The sequence below is a fragment of the Protomyctophum parallelum genome, assembly GCF_964188405.1.
Source record: "Protomyctophum parallelum genome assembly, chromosome: 10".
Lineage (NCBI taxonomy): Eukaryota > Metazoa > Chordata > Actinopteri > Myctophiformes > Myctophidae > Protomyctophum > Protomyctophum parallelum.
The window spans coordinates 31516088-31542110 of record NC_139704.1 but is presented as its reverse complement, the minus strand read 5'-3'; the positions used below and the strand labels follow the sequence as shown (position 1 = coordinate 31542110).

At 45.5% G+C, this 26023-nt stretch overlaps 1 protein-coding gene across 2 annotated transcripts in view; it reads right to left on the bottom strand.

Annotated features, from left to right (window-relative positions):
• The window catches only part of LOC310866210 (phosphofurin acidic cluster sorting protein 2-like), a 101638-nt gene that overhangs the window by 14734 nt on the left and 60881 nt on the right, over positions 1–26023 (bottom strand). For both annotated transcript variants that reach the window (XR_014569900.1, XM_083775685.1), the window contains exons 9-18: positions 23911–24062; positions 23148–23241; positions 20121–20204; positions 17721–17857; positions 17501–17636; positions 17265–17369; positions 13363–13469; positions 8352–8506; positions 7406–7516; positions 1191–1293 (exon numbers count right to left, since the gene is read on the bottom strand). Coding sequence is in view for 1 of the 2 variants with exons in the window: in XM_083775685.1 (XP_083631811.1) it covers positions 1191–1293; positions 7406–7516; positions 8352–8506; positions 13363–13469; positions 17265–17369; positions 17501–17636; positions 17721–17857; positions 20121–20204; positions 23148–23241; positions 23911–24062 (1184 nt within the window). In the remaining variant the exon portion in view is untranslated. The remainder of the gene's footprint in view (positions 1–1190; positions 1294–7405; positions 7517–8351; positions 8507–13362; positions 13470–17264; positions 17370–17500; positions 17637–17720; positions 17858–20120; positions 20205–23147; positions 23242–23910; positions 24063–26023) is intronic.

Genomic DNA, 26023 nt, shown 5'->3' with positions numbered 1-26023 from the left:
GACTGTACGTACGGTGGACTCCATGTTGCTCCCTGGAAGGAAAGAAACATGGGCAATAATGGGCTATATGCAGCCAACACTTCCGCGTTCCGCTTCCTTGGTCTCAACTGTGCATGTTTCTTTCCTTCCAGGGAGCAACATGGAGTCCACCGTACAGTCCTCGCTTCCTGTCCTCATTTAATAGTCCTTGGCTCAAACTAGGAAGTAGATCTTTATGTCGGAGATTACTAACCATGAGGTGCATATTAATCACACATCACAGCCGTCTGTGTGTGTGTGTGTGTCCACCATGGTACGTGCATGTTTTGTGTGTGAGCTTGCATGCATGTGCATATATTGAAATGTTTCTGCCGTGCAATTAAATGCATGTTCATTCACATCTCTCTCTCTCTGACAACGAGGATCAGGCCGAGCTTAGCCAACTGTAGCCCCTGACACTGCTTCTGTCCACATGCCATGCTAAGTAGAGACTGTAGCCCCTCTGACACTGCTTCTGTCCACATGCCATGTTAAGTAGAGACTGTAGCCCCTGACACTGCTTCTGTCCACATGCCATGTTAAGTAGAGACTGTAGCCCCTGACACTGCTTCTGTCTACATGCCATGTTAGGTAGAGACTGTAGCCCCTGACACTGCTTCTGTCCACATGCCATGTTACAGTAGACTGTAGCCCCTGACACTGCTTCTGTCTACATGCCATGTTACAGTAGAGACTGTAGCCCCTGACACTGCTTCTGTCCACATGCCATGTTACAGTAGAGACTGTAGCCCCTGACACTGCTTCTGTCCACATGCCATGTTAAGTAGAGACTGTAGCCCCTGACACTGCTTCTGTCTACATGCCATGTTAAGTAGAGACTGTAGCCCCTGACACTGCTTCTGTCTACATGCCATGTTAAGTAGAGACTGTAGCCCCTGACACTGCTTCTGTCTACATGCCATGTTAAGTAGAGACTGTAGCCCCTGACACTGCATCTGTCTACATGCCATGTTAAGTAGAGACTGTAGCCCCTGACAATGCTTCTGTCTGCATGCCATGTTAAGTAGAGACAGTAGGAGGTTACACACAACATCAAAGCATCATGTTAGGAATCATTCCAACAGAGAGGCATGCAAGATAACATAAAACAGAAACACAACACACACACACACACGCACAACGATAACGTCACATAAACCGAGTCAGCTTACCTCTTCTGTTTGTAGGTGAGCATGGCTTCCGAGATGGGGAACTGGTGGGACACATTAGCGCCTGCCAGATACTGAACAACACGTCCTGCTACGTCGATGTTATCTGCCAGAGACACACAGTGGCGAGAAATATGGGCTATGGACATTGTAAACGATGGAAGATGCATGCAAGTTCATTCAAAGGCAAATGTGTATGTGGGGTCTGGCTGCTACTAGGGGCTTGGTATAGACAAATCCACAGAGGGTTTCCTGGGTGCGGCCATTACTGAGGTGTACCATTAAGCACAGCAGCACTGATTAGCTACACCTGGCCTAGAGCACCTGCTCCATGGATTACACCTCAGTAATGGCCGCGCCCAGGGCACCCCTCTGTGGATTCGTCTATACACAAATACCTACTTATTGTATTAAAGGAGAATTCCATGCTAGAAGGCTTTCTTACCTTTATTTGTAGTTGTTACGTCCTCACCAAAGAGGTCTAGGTGTTATTTTGTGCAAACGCCCATTATTGGCTATTAGGGGTAGGGGTACCCCCTCAATGAATTTAATTGAATGGGGCATTGGGGTGTTGTGATAATTTGCTTATTTCCATCGCTCAAACATATTTTTTTTGTATATATGCTCTCTTCATAATGTAAATAGTATCCCAAGCGGCACACTTTACTACTTATTTGGATAGAAATAAGCGAATTAGCACAAAAACCCAACCCCCATTGAGGGCTTATATTAGGGGAAATAGCCAATAACGCACTTTTGCACAAAATAAGACCTGGACCTCTTTGGTGGGGACGTAACAACCACAAATAAAGGTAAGAAAGCCCTCTAGCATGGAATTCTCCATGAATGCTTTCACAATAAGATGTGGTTGAGGTCGACGGCAAGATACCTGGGAGGAATTACATGTCAGGCACAAGACAAATGGGACAGATAATATGGGCCGCTCGCTAGTTCTGTGTACCACAAAGGGAGGAACCTTCGCCATATAGTTTTAGACCGTGACGGAGGGGCGCCCTAGTTTTAGATCGTGACGGAGGGGCGCCCTATAGTTTTAGACCGTGACGGAGGGGCGCCCTAGTTTTAGACCGTGACGGAGGGGCGCCCTATAGTTTTAGACCGTGACGGAGGGGCGCCCTATAGTTTTAGACCGTGACGGAGGGGCGCCCTATAGTTTTAGACCGTGACGGAGGGGCGCCCTAGTTTTAGACCGTGACGGAGGGGCGCCCTAGTTTTAGACCGTGACGGAGGGGCGCCCTATAGTTTTAGACCGTGACGGAGGGGCGCCCTATAGTTTTAGACCGTGACGGAGGGGCGCCCTATAGTTTTAGACCGTGACGGAGGGGCGCCCTAGTTTTAGACCGTGACGGAGGGGCGCCCTAGTTTTAGACCGTGACGGAGGGGCGCCCTAGTTTTAGACCGTGACGGAGGGGCGCCCTATAGTTTTAGACCGTGACGGAGGGGCGCCCTATAGTTTTAGACCGTGACGGAGGGGCGCCCTAGTTTTAGACCGTGACGGAGGGGCGCCCTAGTTTTAGACCGTGACGGAGGGGCGCCCTAGTTTTAGACCGTGACGGAGGGGCGCCCTATAGTTTTAGACCGTGACGGAGGGGCGCCCTATAGTTTTAGACCGTGACGGAGGGGCGCCCTAGTTTTAGACCGTGACGGAGGGGCGCCCTAGTTTTAGACCGTGACGGAGGGGCGCCCTATAGTTTTAGACCGTGACGGAGGGGCGCCCTAGTTTTAGACCGGGACGGAGGGGCGCCCTAGTTTTAGACCGTGACGGAGGGGCGCCCTATAGTTTTAGACCGTGACGGAGGGGCGCCCTAGTTTTAGACCGGGACGGAGGGGCGCCCTAGTTTTAGACCGTGACGGAGGGGCGCCCTAGTTTTAGACCGTGACGGAGGGGCGCCCTCCGTCCCTCTCAAGCGAACTTGAGCCACAAGAGACACCACCGAGCGAGCTATAAAGCCAGCGGGTTGTCGTGTCAAGCGCTGCATGCGAAGTTCACTTCGAGCCGACTCAGTCCCGTTGGAGTTGCGATCCGATAGGCAGAGAATAGTAAATCCTCGTCGACCCCCTACAACGAACACAGCAGGAGGAGCGCTCCCTCTACCCCGCTGACGGCCGGCCCATCTCACCCAATTACAAGCCCTCCCCTCGTGGTGCGGTAAACGCATATGGGCCGCCGCACCACCGTCAGATGTTTTGAATTCAAAGCGGCGGCTCAGGGCGATTTGGCTCGGCACTTCATTTTAGCTCAGAGCTTCACTACGCTTCAGCTGGCAAACAGAGTAGATGAAGAATAAATCCCCTCTCTGTAAGCAAGCATGCACAACATCGCCTACAGTGTTGTGCAGACATATTAATGAATAATAATGCGCCGGGCTCTCGCGGGCTGTCACAGGAGGAAGCAGTAACTTCTGGTCCAGCCAGTTCTCCTCACTTGTCCTCCTGACCCCAGTGTGAGCGTGTTGACATGACGGTATGTGACTCTATGTGGGCCTGTTTCCCTCAAAGATGTACTTCATTATTATTGACTCTATGTGGGCCTGTTTCCCTTGCAGATGTACTTCATTATAAATGAAACGTTAGGGTTGAGTGACAAGAAAGAAATGGGTTTGACACCGGTTAGAACTGAGGGGCTGGATGGAGAGAGGCTTGTGTTTGAGTGTGTGTGTGTGTGTGTGTGTGTGTGTGCGCGCTCTGTCCTCACAGCCTATGGCAACTGGCAACCCGTCTGAGATGTACAAGCTGCATGAGGGTTTGTAGTTAATTGGAAGCCTAATTACAATTTCACTTCAAATCTGTAAAGACAACATTAACCACTTAAGCCCTGTATACTTCGTCGTACAACAAGTAGTGTAAATACTAAACAGACGATCTACGTGCTCAAGTGTCACGGTGCAACATGTTGTGAGCTTGAGCTTGTAGATCTGCTTTTTGAGTGGTGCAACCACTCCTATAGAGCGCCGCAGTCCCGCCCCCTTTCATGACGACGCCAGGAAACAGTTCCCAATGCATTTTTCCCTTTTTAGCGTCGGACAAAGCCAACTCTTGTCGTGACAAATCATGACAACAAACACAATATTTTGGACCAAACAAATAATTACAAAGAAGAAAAACAACAAAAAATGTGTTGTAACCTGCCGTTTTCTTCTTCTTTCTAATTATTTGTTCAGCCCGAAAAATAGTGTTTGTTGTCATGATTTGTCACGACAAGAGTTTTGATTGATTGATTGATTGAAATCTTTATTAACAGTTTGTAGAATTTACAGTACATTTTAAGCACAAACTCAATACAAAGACTGTCAACTGTGAGTGGACGACCCAATTAAGCATTACACTTGTTTACAACAGGGTCCACATTGTTCAATTCATCAAAACATTTAAAGACATACAAACATTTAGAGACATACAAATAGACATTTCTCTGTAGGTAAAGAACAGAACAGGAATTCATCATATAGTTGGCTTTGTCCGCGGCGTAAACGTCTTTAAATAAATACTTCCTGAAAAGTCTACGAGGAAAATGAACGGCGATTTCTTTTCCGGGTCTCTCGAGGGGGCGGGACTGCGACGCTCTATAGACAGCTATGTGTGTGTGTGTAACAAGACAACTCACCCCTTTTCCGTTTTCCTCCCCGGAATTTCCCCAGGGAGAGGCTTTGAATTTATCTAAACTATAAACTTTCGCAACAGCAGAACAGACCGAGTACAAATATAATTTATGAAAAAGCTACTACAGTGAAGTCAGTTCACGGAAGTTGTTGTAGGCCAAATGGGGATTATCTGACGAGGTACCATTTGAGCGGGCAAAACCTTACATATACTAAATTATACTAAATTGTGTATAGGGTCAATATAAGTAAAATAATATAGCCTTTCCACAGGAGTATCTTTTTATATTTTTCCAAAAAGAATACAAAAGTTATCCCCCTCACTGGGGAATATTCCGGGAGGAAAAACGGGCAAGTTATCCAGTATTCGTCTCCCTGTGTCCGAGGAAGATATACGAAGATATATAGCGTTCACCACCAGGTGTCACTGTTGCACAGCCTAACACACAGACAGGCCAGGGAGGAGGGCTTGTACAGTACAGTACAGTACAGTACAGTACAGTACAGTACAGTACAGTACAGTACAGTACAGTACAGTACAGTACAACTCACTTCAGACGGGATTGAATTGGATGCTTGGATTAAGTCAAATGTTTTCATTCACTAATGTTGGCTAGCAGATAAAACACAAACACACACAGACACACACACACACATACACCCCCCTTTGGAATTCCCAATTACAGGTGACCACACAGCCGACCCCTGGTCGTCTGTCATCTGACATTTTTACTGTAGCTTCTTTGGCTCTGATGGAGTTCGACAAACCCTGGAGAGGATAAATGATTGAATTGCCCCGGAGTCTGTGGTGTGCGGATGAGCGCTTCCTTTCATCACAGCGAGCCCCAGATGGGGTTTCTATAGCGGTTAGGATGATGGAACCGAGCCCTGTCCCCACAGTCCTGTCCCCCCTGTCCCCACAGTCCCTCCCGGACCTCGCCTCTCCTCCACATCCATCAGCCTCTGACCCCTCGCAGCACTCTGATCCCATTTCTTCTCTCTTTCACGGTGGGTGAACACGAGACACACAGTGGCCTGTTCTGTTCTGCGTCCAGATCCAACAACTACTACACACTGTGGTAATCCTCCTGAGTCCCACCAACTGAACCCCGTTGAGTTTGTAACCTATACGTATATGACGGTAATCACCCTCTTGTGTTGATAACAGTGTGAGTTCACCCGAAAGTGCATTATTGGCTATTTCCCCTAATATAAGCCCTCAATGGGGGTTGGGTTTTTGTGCTAATTTGCTTATTTCTATCAAAATAAGTAGTAAAGTGTGCCGCTTGGGATACTATTTACATTATTAAGAGAGGATATATACAAAAAAAATAAAAAATTGAGCGATGGAAATAAGCGAATTAGCACAACACCCCAATGCCCCATTCAATGCAATTCAATTTATAGAGGGCTTATGGTAGTGGAAATAGCCAATAATGCACGTTTGCACAAAATAACACCTGGACCTCTTTGGCGGGGACGTAACAACTACAAATAAAGGTAAGAAAGCCTTCTAGCATGGATTCTCCTTTAATACAATAAGTAGGTATTTATTTTGTGTATACCAACCCCCTAGTAGCAGCCAGACCCCACATACACATTTACCTTTGAATGAACTTGCATGCTCATGTTCTGTGTCCAGATCCAACAACTACTACACACTGTGGTCTCACCAACTGAACCCGTTGAGTTTGTATAACCTATAAGTATATGACGGTATAATCACCCTCTTGTTGTGTTGATAACAGTGTTGTTTTTGGGATTTCTATTTTAGTTTAGTCATACTCTCTGGAATGAAACTTCATTTAGTTTCAGGGCGCGTTCGGAAATAGCGCACTGAGAGCACTGTGCAATGCAAACTAATAGCCGAGTGCGCTCCGGTGCGGTGTTTTCCGAGTTTTTATTTGTTGACAAAATCGACAGTATATTCAGTCATAGTCACCCCATAGCTTAGTTTTTCATTTAGTTTCCATTTAGTTTTCGTCAGTGAAAAAAGGATAATTGACACTGGGTGGAAAAAAATTGGTCTGCAAAATCGTGGGATCAGAATTATATGAAAAATAAATAAAAACCCTGGTCAGCGCCGGTCCTACCTGAGGTGGGTTAGGGTTAGGGTCCTACCTGAGGTGGGTTAGGGTTAGGGTCCTACCTGAGGTGGGTTAGGGTTAGGGTCCTACCTGAGGTGGGTTAGGGTTAGGGTCCTACCTGAGGTGGGTTAGGGTCCTACCTGAGGTGGGTTAGGGTTAGGGTCCTACCTGAGGTGGGTCAGGGTCCTACCTGAGGTGGGTTAGGGTTAGGGTCCTACCTGAGGTGGGTTAGGGTTAGGGTCCTACCTGAGGTGGGTTAGGGTTAGGGTCCTACCTGAGGTGGGTTAGGGTCCTACCTGAGGTGGGTTAGGGTTAGGGTCCTACCTGAGGTGGGTTAGGGTCCTACCTGAGGTGGGTTAGGGTTAGGGTCCTACCTGAGGTGGGTTAGGGTTAGGGTCCTACCTGAGGTGGGTTAGGGTTAGGGTCCTACCTGAGGTGGGTTAGGGTTAGGGTCCTACCTGAGGTGGGTTAGGGTTAGGGTCCTACCTGAGGTGGGTTAGGGTTAGGGTCCTACCTGAGGTGGGCCGCTCCGTCCTGCAGAACAGCTCCCGCCACGCCGTGTCCATGAAGATACTGTTGAACCTGCTGTCGAAGGAGGCCACGTATTTGGCCAGAGGGTGAGAACCTGGAGGGACGTACAGTACAACATTATATACTGTACTCCATTATATTAACCAGGGGGTGAGAACCTGGAGGGGGACATACAGTACAATATATACTCCATTACAATACAATTCCAATACATTCCAATACATTATGTACTCCATTATATTAGGGATGGGTAAATGTGTCCAAAATGAAAATCGATTTGTATAATTCAATATTAACGATTAATCGATTAATCGAATTTTGGGGGGGGGGGGGGGGGGGGGGGGGTTTATGAACCCTACAAATAAAATAAAAATCTTCCCCTTTCCAACAGATTTTCATTTAAAAAAAAAAGAAAAAGAAGAAAAAAAAAAGATTATCGATTATTAATTTTCATAATCGATTTCGGGTCCTATCAACGATAATCGATTAATCGGACCCATCCCTACATTATATTAACCCATTTTGGGGGCGGGAACCCCTTTTGGTGTTTTAAAGCATTATGTTATACTTTAGCTATTTTCTTTTAATTGTGCAAATGCGGCACAAATCTTTGAATCTATATTATTTCAGAGCGAACATTTTTAACTCAAATCTTTGCTTCTGGGGAGGTCCCTGGAACAATATATTTTCAGATTGGAGTCGGCAGCCAATTACATATGTTTGGGGGTCCTTGACATGAAAACGACTGACATAAAAACATGGGTTTCGTCAGGCCTAAATGGGTTAACGTAATATTGTTTTTGCAAAGAGGTGTGAAGTGTCCCTTTGACCTACCTATGGGATGACCAGAAAGGGTCCCTTTGACCTACCTATGGGGATGACCAGAAAGGGTCCCTTTGACCTACCTATGGGGATGACCTTTGACCTACCTATGGGGATGACCAGGAAGCGGATGTAGCTGAGCCAGTCGGGCGTCTTGTTGGCGAGCTGCTCCACGAAGAACCGGAGGATGGTGCTCAGGTAGCTCTGGTCCCCCGCCACCGCCACCTTGATGGTGGGCGGCGTCTGGGCGTTGCAGTTACAGCTGGAAGACAGGGTGACGGAGAGAGGGTGAGAGAGACACTCAAACCTCTTTAAAACAGGGTGACGGAGAGAGAGTGAGAGAGACACTCAAACCTCTTTAAAACAGGGTGACGGAGAGAGAGTGAGACACTCAAACCTCCTTAAAACAGGGTGACGGAGAGAGAGTGAGAGACACTCAAACCTCTTTAAAACAGGGTGACGGAGAGAGTGAGACACTCAAACCTCTTTAAAACAGGGTGACGGAGAGAGAGAGTGAGACACTCAAACCTCTTTAAAACAGGGTGACGGAGAGAGAGAGTGAGACACTCAAACCGCCTTAAAACAGGGTGACGGAGAGAGAGTGAGACACTCAAACCTCTTTAAAACAGGGTGACGGAGAGAGAGTGAGACACTCAAACCTCTTTAAAACAGGGTGACGGAGAGAGAGAGAGAGTGAGACACTCAAACCTCTTTAAAACAGGGTGACGGAGAGAGTGAGACACTCAAACCTCTTTAAAACAGGGTGACGGAGAGAGAGAGTGAGACACTCAAACCTCTTTAAAACAGGGTGACGGAGAGAGAGAGTGAGACACTCAAACCTCTTTAAAACAGGGTGACGGAGAGAGAGAGTGAGACACTCAAACCTCTTTAAAACAGGGTGACAGAGAGAGAGAGAGTGAGACACTCAAACCTCTTTAAAACAGGGTGACGGAGAGAGGGTGAGAGAGACACTCAAACCTCTTTAAAACAGGGTGACGGAGAGAGAGTGAGAGAGACACTCAAACCTCTTTAAAACAGGGTGACGGAGAGAGAGTGAGACACTCAAACCTCCTTAAAACAGGGTGACGGAGAGAGAGTGAGAGACACTCAAACCTCTTTAAAACAGGATGACGGAGAGAGTGAGACACTCAAACCTCTTTAAAACAGGGTGACGGAGAGAGAGAGTGAGACACTCAAACCTCTTTAAAACAGGGTGACGGAGAGAGAGAGTGAGACACTCAAACCTCCTTAAAACAGGGTGACGGAGAGAGAGAGTGAGACACTCAAACCTCTTTAAAACAGGGTGATGGAGAGAGAGTGAGACACTCAAACCTCTTTAAAACAGGGTGACGGAGAGAGAGAGTGAGACACTCAAACCTCTTTAAAACAGGGTGACGGAGAGAGAGAGTGAGACACTCAAACCTCTTTAAAACAGGGTGATGGAGAGAGAGTGAGACACTCAAACCTCTTTAAAACAGGGTGACGGAGAGAGAGAGTGAGACACTCAAACCTCCTTAAAACAGGGTAACGGAGAGAGAGTGAGACACTCAAACCTCTTTAAAACAGGGTGACGGAGAGAGAGTGAGACACTCAAACCTCTTTAAAACAGGGTGACGGAGAGAGAGAGAGAGTGAGACACTCAAACCTCTTTAAAACAGGGTGACGGAGAGAGAGAGTGAGACACTCAAACCTCTTTAAAACAGGGTGACGGAGAGAGAGAGTGAGACACTCAAACCTCTTTAAAACAGGGTGACGGAGAGAGAGAGTGAGACACTCAAACCTCTTTAAAACAGGGTGACAGAGAGAGAGAGAGTGAGACACTCAAACCTCTTTAAAACAGGGTGACAGAGAGAGAGAGAGAGTGAGACACTCAAACCTCTTTAAAACAGGGTGATGGAGAGAGAGAGTGAGACACTCAAACCTCTTTAAAACAGGGTGACGGAGAGAGAGTGAGACACTCAAACCTCCTTAAAACAGGGTGACGGAGAGAGGGTGAGAGCGACACTCAAACCTCTTTAAAACAGGGTGACGGAGAGAGAGAGTGAGACACTCAAACCTCCTTAAAACAGGGTGACGGAGAGAGAGTGAGACACTCAAACCTCTTCAAAACAGGGTGACAGAGAGAGAGTGAGACACTCAAACCTCTTTAAAACAGGGTGACGGAGAGAGAGTGAGAGAGACACTCAAACCTCTTTAAAACAGGGTGACGGAGAGAGAGTGAGACACTCAAACCTCTTTAAAACAGGGTGACGGAGAGAGAGTGAGACACTCAAACCTCTTTAAAACAGGGTGACGGAGAGAGAGAGACACTCAAACCTCTTTAAAACAGGGTGACGGAGAGAGAGAGAGAGAGTGAGACACTCAAACATCTTTAAAACAGGGTGACGGAGAGAGAGAGAGTGAGACACTCAAACCTCCTTAAAACAGGGTGACGGAGAGAGGGTGAGAGAGACACTCAAACCTCTTTAAAACAGGGTGACGGAGAGAGAGAGTGAGACACTCAAACCTCCTTAAAACAGGGTGACGGAGAGAGAGTGAGACACTCCAACCTCTTTAAAACAGGGTGACGGAGAGAGAGTGAGACACTCAAACCTCTTTAAAACAGGGTGACGGAGAGAGAGAGAGTGAGACACTCAAACCTCTTTAAAACAGGGTGACGGAGAGAGAGAGAGAGAGAGAGAGTGAGACACTCAAACCTCCTTAAAACAGGGTGACGGAGAGAGAGAGTGAGACACTCAAACCTCTTTAAAACAGGGTGACGGAGAGAGAGTGAGACACTCAAACCTCTTTAACCAAATGTTATTTTAGATTTTAGCTGTTGAAAAATAGCAGATGTACAAGCCCAGTGCTACGCTACGAGCTTGTAGATCTGCTATTTTTTTGCAAATACATACAATACATTCTGGGGGTCCTTGACATGAAAATGTCAGGGCAGAAATCGGATTAGCACCTCTGAGGGCCCCTGGGCACCTCTGAGGGCCCCTGGATTAGCACCCTGGGCACTGAAAGCTCGAAGGCCCCCACCGCCCTGCACAAAGTGTACATGGACGTGCAGACCCGTGAGCAAATCCTTTGCGTTTTTTTGGGGGGCATTTTTATGCGGTTATTTTTGGCCTATTCCCTCACAGGCCTCCTCACCGCCCCCAGATTGACAGCCAGCCAGGCAGTAACAAACACGTCTTTGATCCCACCAGAATCACCTCTCCACCTGTCACCCACACCCACCCACCTTGAACGACAGCCAATCTAGCGCATTGTTGCTGCTTTACAACAATAAAACACTCATTTTGAATAGATAAGAACAAAATGAGGGGAAGTTTCCATGGAGCTAAAGAAAAAAGATTGAGCTAGCGAGATAGACTTTAATCAAATTTAGTTTCCAGTAGGAGTTATTTACACGACTGCGCGAGGTGAAACGGAAGCGGGCAAATGACTCATTCTCAGAGCTTCTGAAGGACAGACGGGTAGGCGGAAGGAAGTGTTTGAAAACTGTTGGAGACGAGCAGCGCGTCAGAGAGAGAGAGAGAGAGAGAGAGAGAGAGAGAGAGGGGGGGGGGGGGGGGAGAGGGAGAGAGAGAGCACTCTGCAGCCAAAGCAGTTAGAAGTCATGGAGGGAGGGAGCGTATGGACTTCAGAGCGGTGTGTGCAGCGCTCTGCAGGACACAAGCCCCCCCAGACAGAGCAGACGGGGTCGAGTGAGGAGCAGGTGTGAGAGAGAGAGGAAGTCTCTCTGTCCAGACAGATTACTATGAAACAGGAGATGGGTTGGTTTGACAGGGCAGAGGAGAGACAGTGGACCAGATTACTATGAAACAGGAGACGGGTTGGTTTGACAGAGGAGAGGAGAGACAGTGGACCAGATTACTATGAAACAGGTAGCCTCGATACCCAGGCTTTCATTTCGTCTGCGCGAAAGATGAAAGCCTGGAAAAAGCAGTGGGCTGAACCAGTCTAAAAGTGGGAGTCAACCCTTCCGGGTGGGTGTCGCTCTAAATGATGTGACGTAGCGCTGCACTAGGGGGGAGAGGAGGGGCCGGGGGTGACGGACAGATCGATGAGATCCAAGCAGGTTGCGCGCATTTCTGAGGCGCGACCCGCCCCTCTAGACCAGAAATGTCTCTGCTTAGGTCAGGCTATGAAACAGGAGATGGGTTGGTTTGACAGGGCAGAGGAGAGACAGTGGACCAGATTACTATGAAACAGGAGATGGGTTGGTTTGACAGGGCAGAGGAGAGACAGTGGACCAGATTGCTATGAAACAGGAGACGGGTTGGTTTGACGGAGCAGAGGAGAGACAGTGGACCAGATTACTATGAAACAGGACATGGGTTGGTTTGATAGGGCAGAGGAGAGACAGTGGACCAGATTGCTATGAAACAGGAGATGGGTTGGTTTGACGGAGCAGAGGAGAGACAGTGGACCAGATTACTATGAAACAGGACATGGGTTGGTTTGATAGGGCAGAGGAGAGGAGAGACAGTGGACTGAGGCTACACCTTCTCCCACTGACACCATGTCCTGAGGAGAGGAGACATCGCATCAGGGAGGAGGAGGAGGCTGACATGCAAAGGCCTTCACCGAGACGAGGATGAACTCAGAGAGAAGGAAGTCAAGGGCAGGCAGCACTCCTGCAGATGTGGCTGGCTGGCTGGCTGGCTGACTGGCTGACTGACTGACTGACTGACTGACTGACTGGCTGGCTGGCTGGCTGGCTGGCTGACTGGCTGACTGGCTGACTGGCTGGCTAACTGACTGGCTGGCTGGCTGACTGACAAGATATTCAGAGATTAAACAAAGCAATGTGTTGTATGATTCTTTTGAAGAACACCGTTAGATGTTGAACGGTAACTTAAAATATGAACTGCTGTGTTCGTGCAGGGGTTAGGGTTCCTACACTTTTCCCCATTTCAAAATTCAATACGTTTTTCAGACAAAACAAAACCTGAACTCTCTGTAGATGGCCAGACATGGGTACAAATAGCTAGATGTATATTATGTAAATAATACATTTTATTTTAAAATCTAACTGTTAATGTGTATGCATACTAGGCTATGCTATATATATTGCAGTGTGTGTGTGTGTGTGTGTGCGCACGCACGCGCGTGTGCATGACTCACAATCTCTGGATGCGTGTGACGATGGTGTTGAACGCAGCCTGCACGTCAGCAGCCGAGCAGGTGGACACGATGGGCTGACCTTGTTCATGGAGCACCTCCGCTACATACTGTAATTACATTACAATTACATGGAGCACCTCCGCTACGTACTGTAATTACATTACAATTACATGGAGCACCTCCGCTACGTACTGTAATTACATTACAATTACATGGAGCACCTCCGCTACGTACTGTAATTACATTACAATTACATGGAGCACCTCCGCTCTGTACTGTAATTACATTACAATTACATGGAGCACCTCCGCTACGTACTGTAATTACAATTACATTACAATTACATGGAGCACCTCCGTTACGTACTGTAATTACAATTACATTACAATTACATGGAGCACCTCCGCTACGTACTGTAATTACAATTACATTACAATTACATGGAGCACCTCCGCTACGTACTGTAATTACAATTACATTACAATTACATGGAGCACCTCCGCTACGTACTGTAATTACAATTACATTACAATTACATGGAGCACCTCCGCTACGTACTGTAATTACAATTACTTTACAATTACATGGAGCACCTCCGCTACGTACTGTAATTACAATTACATTACAATTACATGGAGCACCTCCGCTACGTACTGTAATTACAATTACATTACAATTACATGGAGCACCTCCGCTACATACTGCAATTACAATTACATTACAATTACATGGAGCACCTCCACTACATACTGTAATTACAATTAGTTTGAGGCATTTAGACACCCTTATCCTGTAAGCAAGGTAAATCAATTAAATCATTAAAAAGCAAACGTTTCGGTCCTAAGACCTTCGTCAGTGCTATATGTGGTATAGCACTGACGAAGGTCTTAAGACCAAAACGTTTACTTTTTAATTGCACTTTGAGCACAGAGCACTTTATCAGCATGATAAAATTAAATAAAAAATATTGTCTTAAGTCTCAGTCTAAGGAGTTTTACTTCTATTTTCTATGCGGTGAGCGAGTCTTTTTCAGTCAAAATTTCCCTTATGTTTTTGAGACCACCGCTACCGTAGTCAATTTTGGGAAAAAAAGGACGAAGAAAGGCGCAACAGTTTTCTCAGTGCTTCAGCAAGGTAAATCATCACATACATAGAATGCAGAGAGAACAATAGTGCCACAATAAACTAGGATACCAGGTAAACCATGAAGCTAGCTTTTGTCTAGAACAGGGGTTTTCAACTGATTGTGAACCAGGGACCACCACCCTGACTTAGAATCAACCTGGGGACCACTGTTGGGTTGGGTGGGGATATGGGCTATAAGATTAATGCTTTTGTAACACTTGCTATGCATCCCAGGTGTGTATACATCCCACTGTTTCTCAACCAATGGTCCATTGACTACTAATAATTTCCTAATAATAATGACTCATCCAGACATTCCGGTGAACTTCCCCCTCTTGAGATTCTTACTCCATACAATAGTCAGCAAAATGGGCAGAGGTTTTGCAGTCACAAGAAAGTGTCAATCTTATGTTCATTCTGACATCATGGGTCAAGTTTGTAAATCATTCGTTTTGTGTCACTTGGATTATTGTTCAACTGTATTGGTCATCTACGTCTAAAATGAATCTAGCTAAATTACAGGTTGCAGCCAGACTTGTTCTAGAAGAACTAGTATAGTAAATATGCAGTCCAGTTTCTCATGGCTCACTATTGACCAAAGAATTTCCTCAAGTTTGGCCACATTTTTCTTTGACCTCCAAACTTGTCAGTAAATGACTACAGTTCATGGATGGCCATCATATAGGTCACTGGGTCATTCAGTTCACTGCTTCTCAACTAGTGGGACGACATTTTTAAACAAATCCTACATTACTAAATGCATGGTCAAGGACCACATGCAATACTTCCAGGGACCACCAGTGGTCCACGGACCTGTTGAAAACCCCTGGTCTAAAGTAAACAATATAAGACTTGCAGAGCAATGTGGTCCATGAATAACAATCTGTACATTGAAACATTGTCCCTGATTTTGTCGAGATAACTCTATTCCTCATAGCTTGTCCTCGCTCATTACATTTTGCTGAGATAACTCTATTCCTCATAGCTTGTCCTCGTTCATTACATTCGTATTCCGTCCAATCTTTAGTCTGCAAATGAGTAGTTAATGTTTACAAAGGCAGAGCCTGGCGAGTTGTCGTCCACAGCGTTCAGCTTTGGTTCTGCCTCATTTGTGTACAAATGATGCCCCACAGCAGGGTAACACTACGAGATTGGTGCCGCCACTATTAATATATAAATAACACTGTCTGTGTTGTGTTAACATTTTATGATTAAACTGAATTAAATAAGATTAAACCTTAGACTTAGGCCAATTTACTTACAGACTGATTCCTGATGACAGCCAGAAATTGCCTATTTTGGCCGAAGTCACACTCATTTTACTAAAAAGGGGCGGGATAGCATGTTCCTTTTCAATTCGGATTTTGGCCAGTGTCATGAGGAGCTGACTTAGGCCAAAAAACGAATTTCTTAAAAAAATGACTTTGGCCTTTAGTTTAAGGTTAATGTTATCTATCTGACTGAGGCGTCCACCCCAATGCGGAAATAAATATATACTAGAGGGGCAATGTGCTTCCTCTAGGGCAGGGTTCCCCAATAGGCGGCCCGCGGGCCATTTGCGGCCCACAGAGCACCCCCTTGTGGCCCATGAAAGAATTTCCACAAAAAAAAAAAATGTTTTTTTTTTTAAGGGTCCAAGATATAAATGGCATTAAATGGGGGTCAGTAGCCTATGCATGTCAAACTGGGCATCCTTTTCAAATGGGGTCTTGCCCTGAAAATGAATTTTCAGGGCAAGACCTCGACCTCGCGCGTGCACTCGGCCCCCAGCCTGGTACGCTAGTCAAAATATGGCCCTTGAGGAAGATTTATTGGGGAACCCTGCTCTAGGGCTTGTAAATCCACACTAATGGTGGAGGAAACACAAAGTGTTTACTTTGTATTTAGTAATATATATAAGTGCAAAATTGCAATAAAGAATTTAAGACATTTATTATCCCTATTATGTAAAGGACTGGTGGCATTACAAACTAGCACGTGTGCATCAGTGAGGATGGGGACTTAAAAATAACTTGTTTGATGTGGCGGTTGTCTATATTGATACTTGTTTGAGGTGATGGCGGTTGTCTATATTGATACTTGTTTGAGGTGATGGCGGTTGTCTATATTGATACTTGTTTGAGGTGATGGCGGTTGTCTATATTGATACTTGTTTGAGGTGATGGCGGTGGTCTATATTGATACTTGTTTGAGGTGATGGTGGTGGTCTATATTGATACTTGTTTGAGGTGATGGTGGTGGTCTATATTGATACTTGTTTGAGGTGATGGCGGTGGTCTATATTGATACTTGTTTGAGGTGATGGTGGTTGTCTATATTGATACTTGTTTGAGGTGATGGCGGTGGTCTATATTGATGTTTTCACATGGGTGTCTCTATAACAATTACCTGCCTTGTCTATATGGTGGTCATGTGACCCCACTACACCTTTAAAGGGAGATTGTTATCCGATCTACAAGCTCATAGTGCGGCACCGAGTGCCATGCTATGAGCTTGTAGGCCTGCTATTTTTTAAGTATCGTGAAAATGTGTTGCAAATCTTTGAATATATTATTCTTTCAGAGCGAGCGTTTTTAACTCAAATCTTTGCTTCTCTCTGGTCCCTGGAACAACATATTTTCAGATTTGGGGTCCTTGACATGAAAATGTTTGAGAACGACATGAGGTTTTTCAGGAAACGGTCAGGATTTAGAAGGCATTTGTAGAATCTTTTCTCAGGTCTAAAAATGTGGTTAAACGACTTAAAAAGAGTAGTCATTAAAAAGAACCACACGTACCTGTCCTTGCCATTCCACAGTGTTGATGAGGATGATGCTCTCTGGCAAGCGTTCGTCAGAGATGAGGATCTGGTTCAGCTGGTCGTACACAGACTTCCTGGGGACCTTTAGAGCAGGGAAGGGCAACGTTGACAATGTGTTTTATGTGATGTTATGCGGTGAAATTGCTAGGTCTAGTTAGGTGACCTGTAGGGTTAGAAGATCGGGTGTGTTTATTGGGTGTCGTGACGATATACCTGCGCTATGAGCCGCGACTCCGGAGAGCACTCGCTGTCCATGCTGCTGGTCCTGTCGTTGTTCTGGGCCTTGGAGTTCTGCCGGTCCTTCATGGAGGTGCTGCGGGGCCGGCGCTGGAGCTTGTTCTCCGCTTTGCTGTGTGGGAGAAGAACGCACATTATACAGCAAGAACAACACATTGGTAATAAATCAAATACATATAGTCATCATAAATGGTACCTGGGAGACATGTGGTTCTGGGACTCTGTCTTGCAGAGTTTGCCCGCGGTGGTTCCAGCCAGTCGCTCCGTGCTGACGTCCCAGCCGCTGTTCACCTCCCCGCCGGGCGCCGTTACACTGTCATCCATCTCCGCCTCCTACAAAGAGCCAGCCGAAAAAACAAAAAGATAAACCTAACGCGACGCGCCATCGTCCCGCCAGGCTTTTTTTGGTGGCTTTGTGCGATGGGGGCATCCATGCAACATCACTTTTACGAGAGATGGAAGACGAAGAGTGAATGAATGTATAACGTTAAGAAGAAGAGAGAGAGGAGGGATGGTGCAGTTTGAGTTGTAGTCGAGTCTGGAGGCCGGCACTTTTGGGGCAGCGGTGGCCTAAGGGTTAGGGGAGCGCCCTTGTTGGCCTAAGGGTTAGGGGAGCGCCCTTGTTGGCCTAAGGGTTAGGGGAGCGCCCTTGTTGGCCTAAGGGTTAGGGGATCCCCCTTGTTGCCCAAAGGTTGCCGCTTCGATTCCCCGGACGGGCAGGAAAATCTGGGTGGAGAAGTTGTACTGGTTGTACTGGTCAGTACAACAGTATCAGACTGAGGTTGTACTGGTCAGTACAACAGTATCAGACTGAGGTTGTACTGGTCAGTACAACAGTATCAGACTGTGGTTGTACTGGTCAGTACAACAGTATCAGACTGTGGTTGTACCGGTCAGTACAACAGTATCAGACTGTGGTTGTACTGGTCAGTACAACAGTATAAGACTGTGGTTGTACCGGTCAGTACAACAGTATCAGACTGTGGTTGTACTGGTCAGTACAACAGTATCAGACTGTGGTTGTACTGGTCAGTACAACAGTATCATACTGTGGTTGTACTGGTCAGTACAACAGTATCAGACTGTGGTTGTACTGGTCAGTACAACAGTATCAGACTGTGGTTGTACTGGTCAGTACAACAGTATCAGACTGTGGTTGTACTGGTCAGTACAACAGTATCAGACTGTGGTTGTACTGGTCAGTACAACAGTATCAGACTGTGGTTGTACCGGTCAGTACAACAGTATCAGACTGTGGTTGTACTGGTCAGTACAACAGTATCAGACTGTGGTTGTACCGGTCAGTACAACAGTATCAGACTGTGGTTGTACCGGTCAGTACAACAGTATCAGACTGAGGTTGTACCGGTCAGTACAACAGTATCAGACTGTGGTTGTACCGGTCAGTACAACAGTATCAGACTGTGGTTGTACTGGTCAGTACAACAGTATCAGACTGTGGTTGTACTGGTCAGTACAACAGTATCAGACTGTGGTTGTACTGGTCAGTACAACAGTATCAGACTGTGGTTGTACTGGTCAGTACAACAGTATCAGACTGTGGTTGTACCGGTCAGTACAACAGTATCAGACTGTGGTTGTACTGGTCAGTACAACAGTATCAGACTGTGGTTGTACCGGTCAGTACAACAGTATCAGACTGTGGTTGTACCGGTCAGTACAACAGTATCAGACTGAGGTTGTACCGATCAGTACAACAGTATCAGACTGTGGTTGTACTGGTCAGTACAACAGTATCAGACTGAGGTTGTACCGGTCAGTACAACAGTATCAGACTGTGGTTGTACTGGTCAGTACAACAGTATCAGACTGTGGTTGTACTGGTCAGTATAACAGTATCAGACTGTGGTTGTACTGGTCAGTACAACAGTATCAGACTGTGGTTGTACTGGTCAGTACAACAGTATCAGACTGTGGTTGTACTGGTCAGTACAACAGTATCAGACTGAGGTTGTACTGGTCAGTACAACATTATCAGACTGAGGTTGTACTGGTCAGTACAACAGTATCAGACTGTGGTTGTACTGGTCAGTACAACAGTATAAGACTGTGGTTGTACTGGTCAGGACAACAGTATCAGACTGTGGTTGTACTGGTCAGTATAACAGTATCAGACTGTGGTTGTACTGGTCAGTACAACAGTATCAGACTGTGGTTGTACTGGTCAGTATAACAGTATCAGACTGTGGTTGTACTGTTCAGTACAACAGTATCAGACTGTGGTTGTACTGGTCAGCTCCCAGGTTTTAATGTCTGTCTGTGTGTTTCTATGTGCAGGGCGTTGATGAAAATGAGCACTTGTGCTCAGCTACTCCCCTGGTTAAAATAAAAAAGGGAAAAAAAAATATATATAAAAAAATAAAATTAAGAATAAATAATTGAGAATTCTACAGGCCGGGCCCAACCTGGAGGGGCAAAGAAAAGACACGACTGCTGCTCTGCTGTTCAGTTTGAACAGCGTTAGTAGCAGAGCAGAATGAAGGAAAATGAAAATGGAAGGTGAGAGTGAGGAGAGTAAAAAAAACATGAGATGTACGTTATACAAATGATGACATCCCCGACAAAAAAAACATACCCCAACAGGTGTGTCCGCAACGCTGTCATCCTGATACCTGGACCCTTGACCTTTACATCTCTCTACGGAGAGGAACTCTCCCACCTGGACAGACACACACCACACACACACACTTTACCACTGCGGTTCTAAATAAAAGTCACACACTTTGACAGCCCCAAATGAAGTTCTACGCTCCACCTGTGCGGTGTGCAGAAGTCCAGACTGTCTCAAACAAGTGGACCCGGCGACAGTGGCAGAGTTCAAACATCTCAGAGCAGGGTACCTGGTTGTAGTTGTAGGACTAATGACTGGTCTAACCCATTGACACCTGGTGCAACGTATACGTCGTTCTACCCTTGATGCCAGCGCACGTTCTGTGTCTCATCAGCTATTGCTATACATGTAGCAACATAACTATTCTTTTTTTAAATCATCAGAATTTGAAGGTTTTCAGAAACCTTAGGTCGGGCCCTAGAAGGCGTTCCCAGATTCGGCCTCAGGCATCAATGACTAGTCTAAACCAAAAACTGTCTAAACTAAGTACTTTGATGTCTGCTCACTCTCCAATGGTGCACACATATTATATTGTATTTATTTTTTTCACGAAGTGAACCATCGCTCTGCTCAAACATACCCGAGAAGGGTGTGATTCCTTTCTGCACTCGGTTGATTCAGTCATATCCAGTTGAGTGATTATGTACATCGGCGTTTGATGAAAACACATTCCTTTGTGCTGAACCCATTTGGGGCGGGAACCCCTTTTGGTGTTTTAAAAGCATTATGTTATGCTTTAGCTATTGAAAAATAGCAGATCTACAAGCTCATAGCGCGCCACCGAGTGGCGCGCTATGAACTTGTAGGTCTGCTATTTTTGAAAAATAGTTAAAAAGTGCCTCAAATCTTTCAGAAAATTGTCATGATTTAGAAGATTATTTTTTTTATTTCGATGTCAGGCCTGAATGGGTTAAGGAGTGTCTTATTTCGAGATAGAGAGACATTTATTTAATAGAGTGACATTACGGACGGTATACTGGAGAAAAGGAAAGGCCCTTAGGCTGTAGTAATAATGCCGGCTGAAATCAACTCTCAGATATTTATAAATACTCGTCTCCCTGCTGGTCATCAGACACTCCATCTCTCTTTGTTCTCTCTCCGTTCCTGTTCTTTCCAACAAACCATAAATGTCAAACATTACAGCAATTAGCCTGTCGCTAAGTCCCACCCAAGCCCGTTGTTGGCCAATACCACGTTAGCAACGGTTACTAGGTTATAGGATCCTGGTCAAGCTCTCAATGCTGGTCAAAATGGTTAAGCGGTGTCAATAAATATATTTGCTGTACAGCATGTGTGGACCTCAGAAAGAGGTTCGTTTTCTTACCAGTTATGAGCAAACTAGTCCATTCCATGAATTATTTCGCTCCGTTGTGCAGTTTAATAGTATCTATAAAAATAGGCTCTCATTGACTTCCATTGTAACGGGGAAACAGCTCTCAAAATCAGTCAGTTAGCACATAAGCGAACACAACAAAAGCTGATTCTGACAGTTTATGACATCAGGAAAACTCATGCGTTTTATTTTCGTCTTTTGATAGATTTATAAAGTAACTATATTGGTTGGAGATATACAGCGGTTCTGGTGTTCCTCGATCGTTTGTAAACAAGTCGCCATGCTGTTTGAGATGCACCCAGCTGCAGTCCCAGACATTTCTCCTAAAGCGTCTCCCTCAAACACGTCCAAAATTGTGTATGGTGTTTGCGACAAGTGGACGAGATCAGATACATTATTTTGTTTACATCCAACGGTCTGGATGGTAAGTCTGGGACCGAGGCTATACTTCAGGAGTGTGTGTACAGATTTGGACCAATCAGATCGTTTTGTAGGCAAACTTGTCAGGGTTGCCAAGTCTGCTTATTTCCCGCTACTTTTGGCTTAAGGCTAATAATTAGTACTGTAATACATTACCAAAACATTAATTATCATAGACATAGGCCTACATAGTATTTATAATGATAAATGCATACAATATTCTTATTAGGATTATATATGGTCATATTATTGTGTTTGTTTTGGCTTGTTTTTCTTGATTTGGCTTTAAGAGTTGGCTTGTTTTTCGGCAACACCGAAGTCAAAACAAAAACATGTTTTTTATTTTTTATTAAAAATAAAACCGCACGAGTTTTCCTGTCATAAACGGTCATAATCAGCTTAGTGTTATAAAAGAGTGAGTTTGAGAGTTGTTTCCCTGTTACAATGGCTACTATTAAACTGCACAACGGAGCGAAATAATCCATGGAATGGACTAGTTTGCCCATAAGGTAAGAAAACAAACCCACACATGCTGTACATCAAATATATTTATTGACACTGCAAAACCATTTTGACCAGCATTGAAAGCTTGACCAGGATCCTAACCTACTGTAGTAACCGTTTCTAACGTGGTATTGGCCTGGGTGGGACTTAGACTTAGACTCAATGTCTGCCAAGGACTTTTAACTGTTTTTTTATCAATGTCAATCCCTAAGTACCCAACTAGTAATCGTAGTGTTGTGATGTATTATTATAAATTAATTATTTCAGACAATAAAATCACTTAAGATGAGCTGCTAAACAGCAGTTAGCCTGCTATCTAATCTGTATATTTAGTTTTTTACTGACAGATAACTATCCTGAATATACCGGGCATAGCGATACATATTTAATAAATCACACTTAATTTCCAACATTGCCGTCAGATTGTGTAGCGTTTTTCCATCCTTTCCGTGAATGTGGTCTCACAACTGTATATGTACAGTAATGGCTGCTACAGCTAGTTTGGGTCTGTTTAGGCCGAGGCATATTAAGAATGTGGCCCAGCCTGATGTCTTCAACCTCAGTGGATGTTCTATTATTACATTAGCCATCCGGAGGTTTATTATAGATCACGGTTGAAGGTCAGTGCTATCCGTTAAGGATGGGGGGGCTGTCGTCAGAGAGGAGAGATGATAAGACCGAGTGCCAACAAGATGTACATAGTTGTAAGAGTTATATCAGGAGTCTGAACTTACAGGGCAGGACAGTTCTCGTTGTTGGCTCTTTTGGCTGTGCACGCTTCCGATCTCCGTCTGGGAGCTGGAGTGGGACATCCCTTCGAAGAACGGCCTGAGAGTGCAGAGGTTTTTTTAAAACTGTTTAGCAAAACTTGAAAGACGTTAAATACGGTGTGTGTGTGTGTGTGTGTGTGTAAATACTTATAAAAAGGGGTAGTGCTCGGGAGAAGAGTATTTGTTGCGTAAGCCACAGTTTTCTTTTTTCTTCCCCACGCCTCAACCCTTTAAATGATTTACACACAGTTTTATAACAACGAAAGCGATGAGACTGTGGAAGTGAAGTCTACTGTTCTGCTGTCAGAAAATGCATTAAAACGGTGCCCCACTGAATCACTCTAATGACATGGCTTGACTGCGAGTGTGTATTGGGAAATGTGAAAAGGACATTTAAAAGCTCACATTTAACCACACAGCGTGACGGGAGTGAAGTGACAATGGAGTATAATTGAGCCTCTGTGTGCGGCCTTGCATCAACCTCAGAGATGTAGGCTACGGCCTATGGCCTTTCCAATTGAAGTCACATGGTTTGACCAAACATTTTTGGTTGATGGGTGTGTTCTGCCCCCCTACCCCCCATCAAACAAAAATGTTTGCTCAAACCATGTGACTTCCATTGTAAGTGCCTTGGAGCGGCCATTAAACACGGACAAGACACGGACCAGACGGGCGTCTTTCAGGTGTGAACGAGGCCTCTGAGATCAGGGGTGGTAGTAGTACATACTTGAGTTTTGGCTTGGGCGTGCTGAGGACGCTCTCGTTGTCCTCCATCTCCGGCCCACTGTCGCTCTGGTTGTAGACCTCCAGGCTGTCGTAGAGCAGGTCCAGGTCCTCCTCCACCTCCTGGGTCTGGTCCACGGGGTCAGAGTCCAGCACCTGGCACGGACCAATGAAAACACAACCGCGTCACTATAGTTCTGTAATGAGGTAGGGTCAGTAATGGACGCCACGCTGAATGAAAAGGGAGCGTTAGTCACCGCTGCTGTGCATTAACCCATTTTGGGGGCGGGAACCCCTTTCGGTGTTTTAAAGCATTATGTTATACTTTAGCAGATCTACAAGCTCATAATTGTAGGTCTGCTATTTTTGGAAGATCGTGAAAACGTGGCGCAAATCGTTGGATATATTCTTTCAGAGCGAGTGTTTTTAACTGAAATCTTTGCTTTTGGGGGGTGCCTGGAACAACATATTTTCAGATAGGGGGTCGGCGGCCAATTTCATATATTTTTGGGGGTCCTTGACATGAAAATATTTGAATACGACTGACATAGAAACATGGGTTTTTGATTTAGAAGACATTTGTAGAATCGTCCTCAGGTCTAAATGGGTTAACTGATCTCTCTCAGTGATGAGCTGAAAGTGACTGAAGGCGATGCATCGTCGAGATCTGTTATGCTATAAAGGCATATACAGTAGCTACGTTCCAATCCTCAATCGGCCTAATTAAAAGGTGAGTGAGTTACTGTAGTGTACAGGGAGGTGGTACAGTATAGGAGGGCTGAGGAGGTGCAGGAGTACAGTAAGGCAGCCGGGTCGGTTGGGGGAATAATCATCAGGTGATTAATGCTACTGCTGGCAGGGAGCAGATAAACACAGTCTGTCCACCTCTCACCCTCCTGGACAAGGATTTATACTACCGTTTGCACAGACTCACTGCCACGCCGCAAAAGGCGTGTATTAGAGAAGGGGGGGGGGGGGGGGGGGGCGAGGTGATAAAAGACGATCCAGGTCAACGGGATGCTTCCAGAACCATCCAGCTGAGCATGGGTCAAAAGGCCTTGGGTTCTAATGCCAGGTTAAGCTTCACAAGAACAGTAGAGACCAAGGGCCATATTTCAGTCAGTGCCTTACCCCTTAACTTCTTCGCCTTTTTCTTTTCTTTTACGATATCGAAAAACATTTTTTTAATAGTTCAAATAGCCGATCTACAAGCTCACAACGTGTCAATATAGATCGGGTAGTTGAACAATTTTTAAATCTATTTTAATATCATCAAAAAAAATGACAAAGAAGTTTAGGGATAAGAGGTAAGGCACTGACGAAAATAGGGCGCCAAGAGATCAGTGAATTTAACTACGCTGAAAAGATGACCCAAAAAAAGAACAGAAAACGCATCAATCCCAGATCCTTGTGTAGTCTGAAACTCTCAGTAAGATTTAAAATGGGAGCAAATACATCAAAGACACGTACTAACTGTACCCATCACCATGCTTGTTCTTTAAGTTACGAGCCATATCAGGAACAAAATGATTCAATTATTTCAATTATGGACATGGCTACTATACTCTTATCTCTGCTGCCGGAAGAACACTCCGCTCTATATTACATTAGAAAGGACTAGCCTTTTAAGTGATACCATAACATGCTCAGAACGTCGTCCAAGTCAGAGACAGCACAAGTAAAGCCAGCCGAGCTGAGCCAACTGAATGTAACTCTACTGCCCGTTGGCAGAGGGAAGGTGAATGTAACTCTACTGCCCGCTGGCAGAGGGAAGGTGAATGTAACTCTACTGCCCGTTGGCAGAGGGAAGGTGAATGTAACTCTACTGCCCGTTGGCAGAGGGAAGGTGAATGTAACTCTACTGCCCGCTGGCAGAGGGAAGGTGAATGTAACTCTACTGCCCGTTGGCAGAGGGAAGGTGAATGTAACTCTACTGCCCGCTGGCAGAGGGAAGGTGAATGTAACTCTACTGCCCGCTGGCAGAGGGAAGGTGAATGTAACTCTACTGCCCGCTGGCAGAGGGAAGGTGAATGTAACTCTACTGCCCGCTGGCAGAGGGAAGGTGAATGTAACTCTACTGCCCGCTGGCAGAGGGAAGGTGAATGTAACTCTACTGC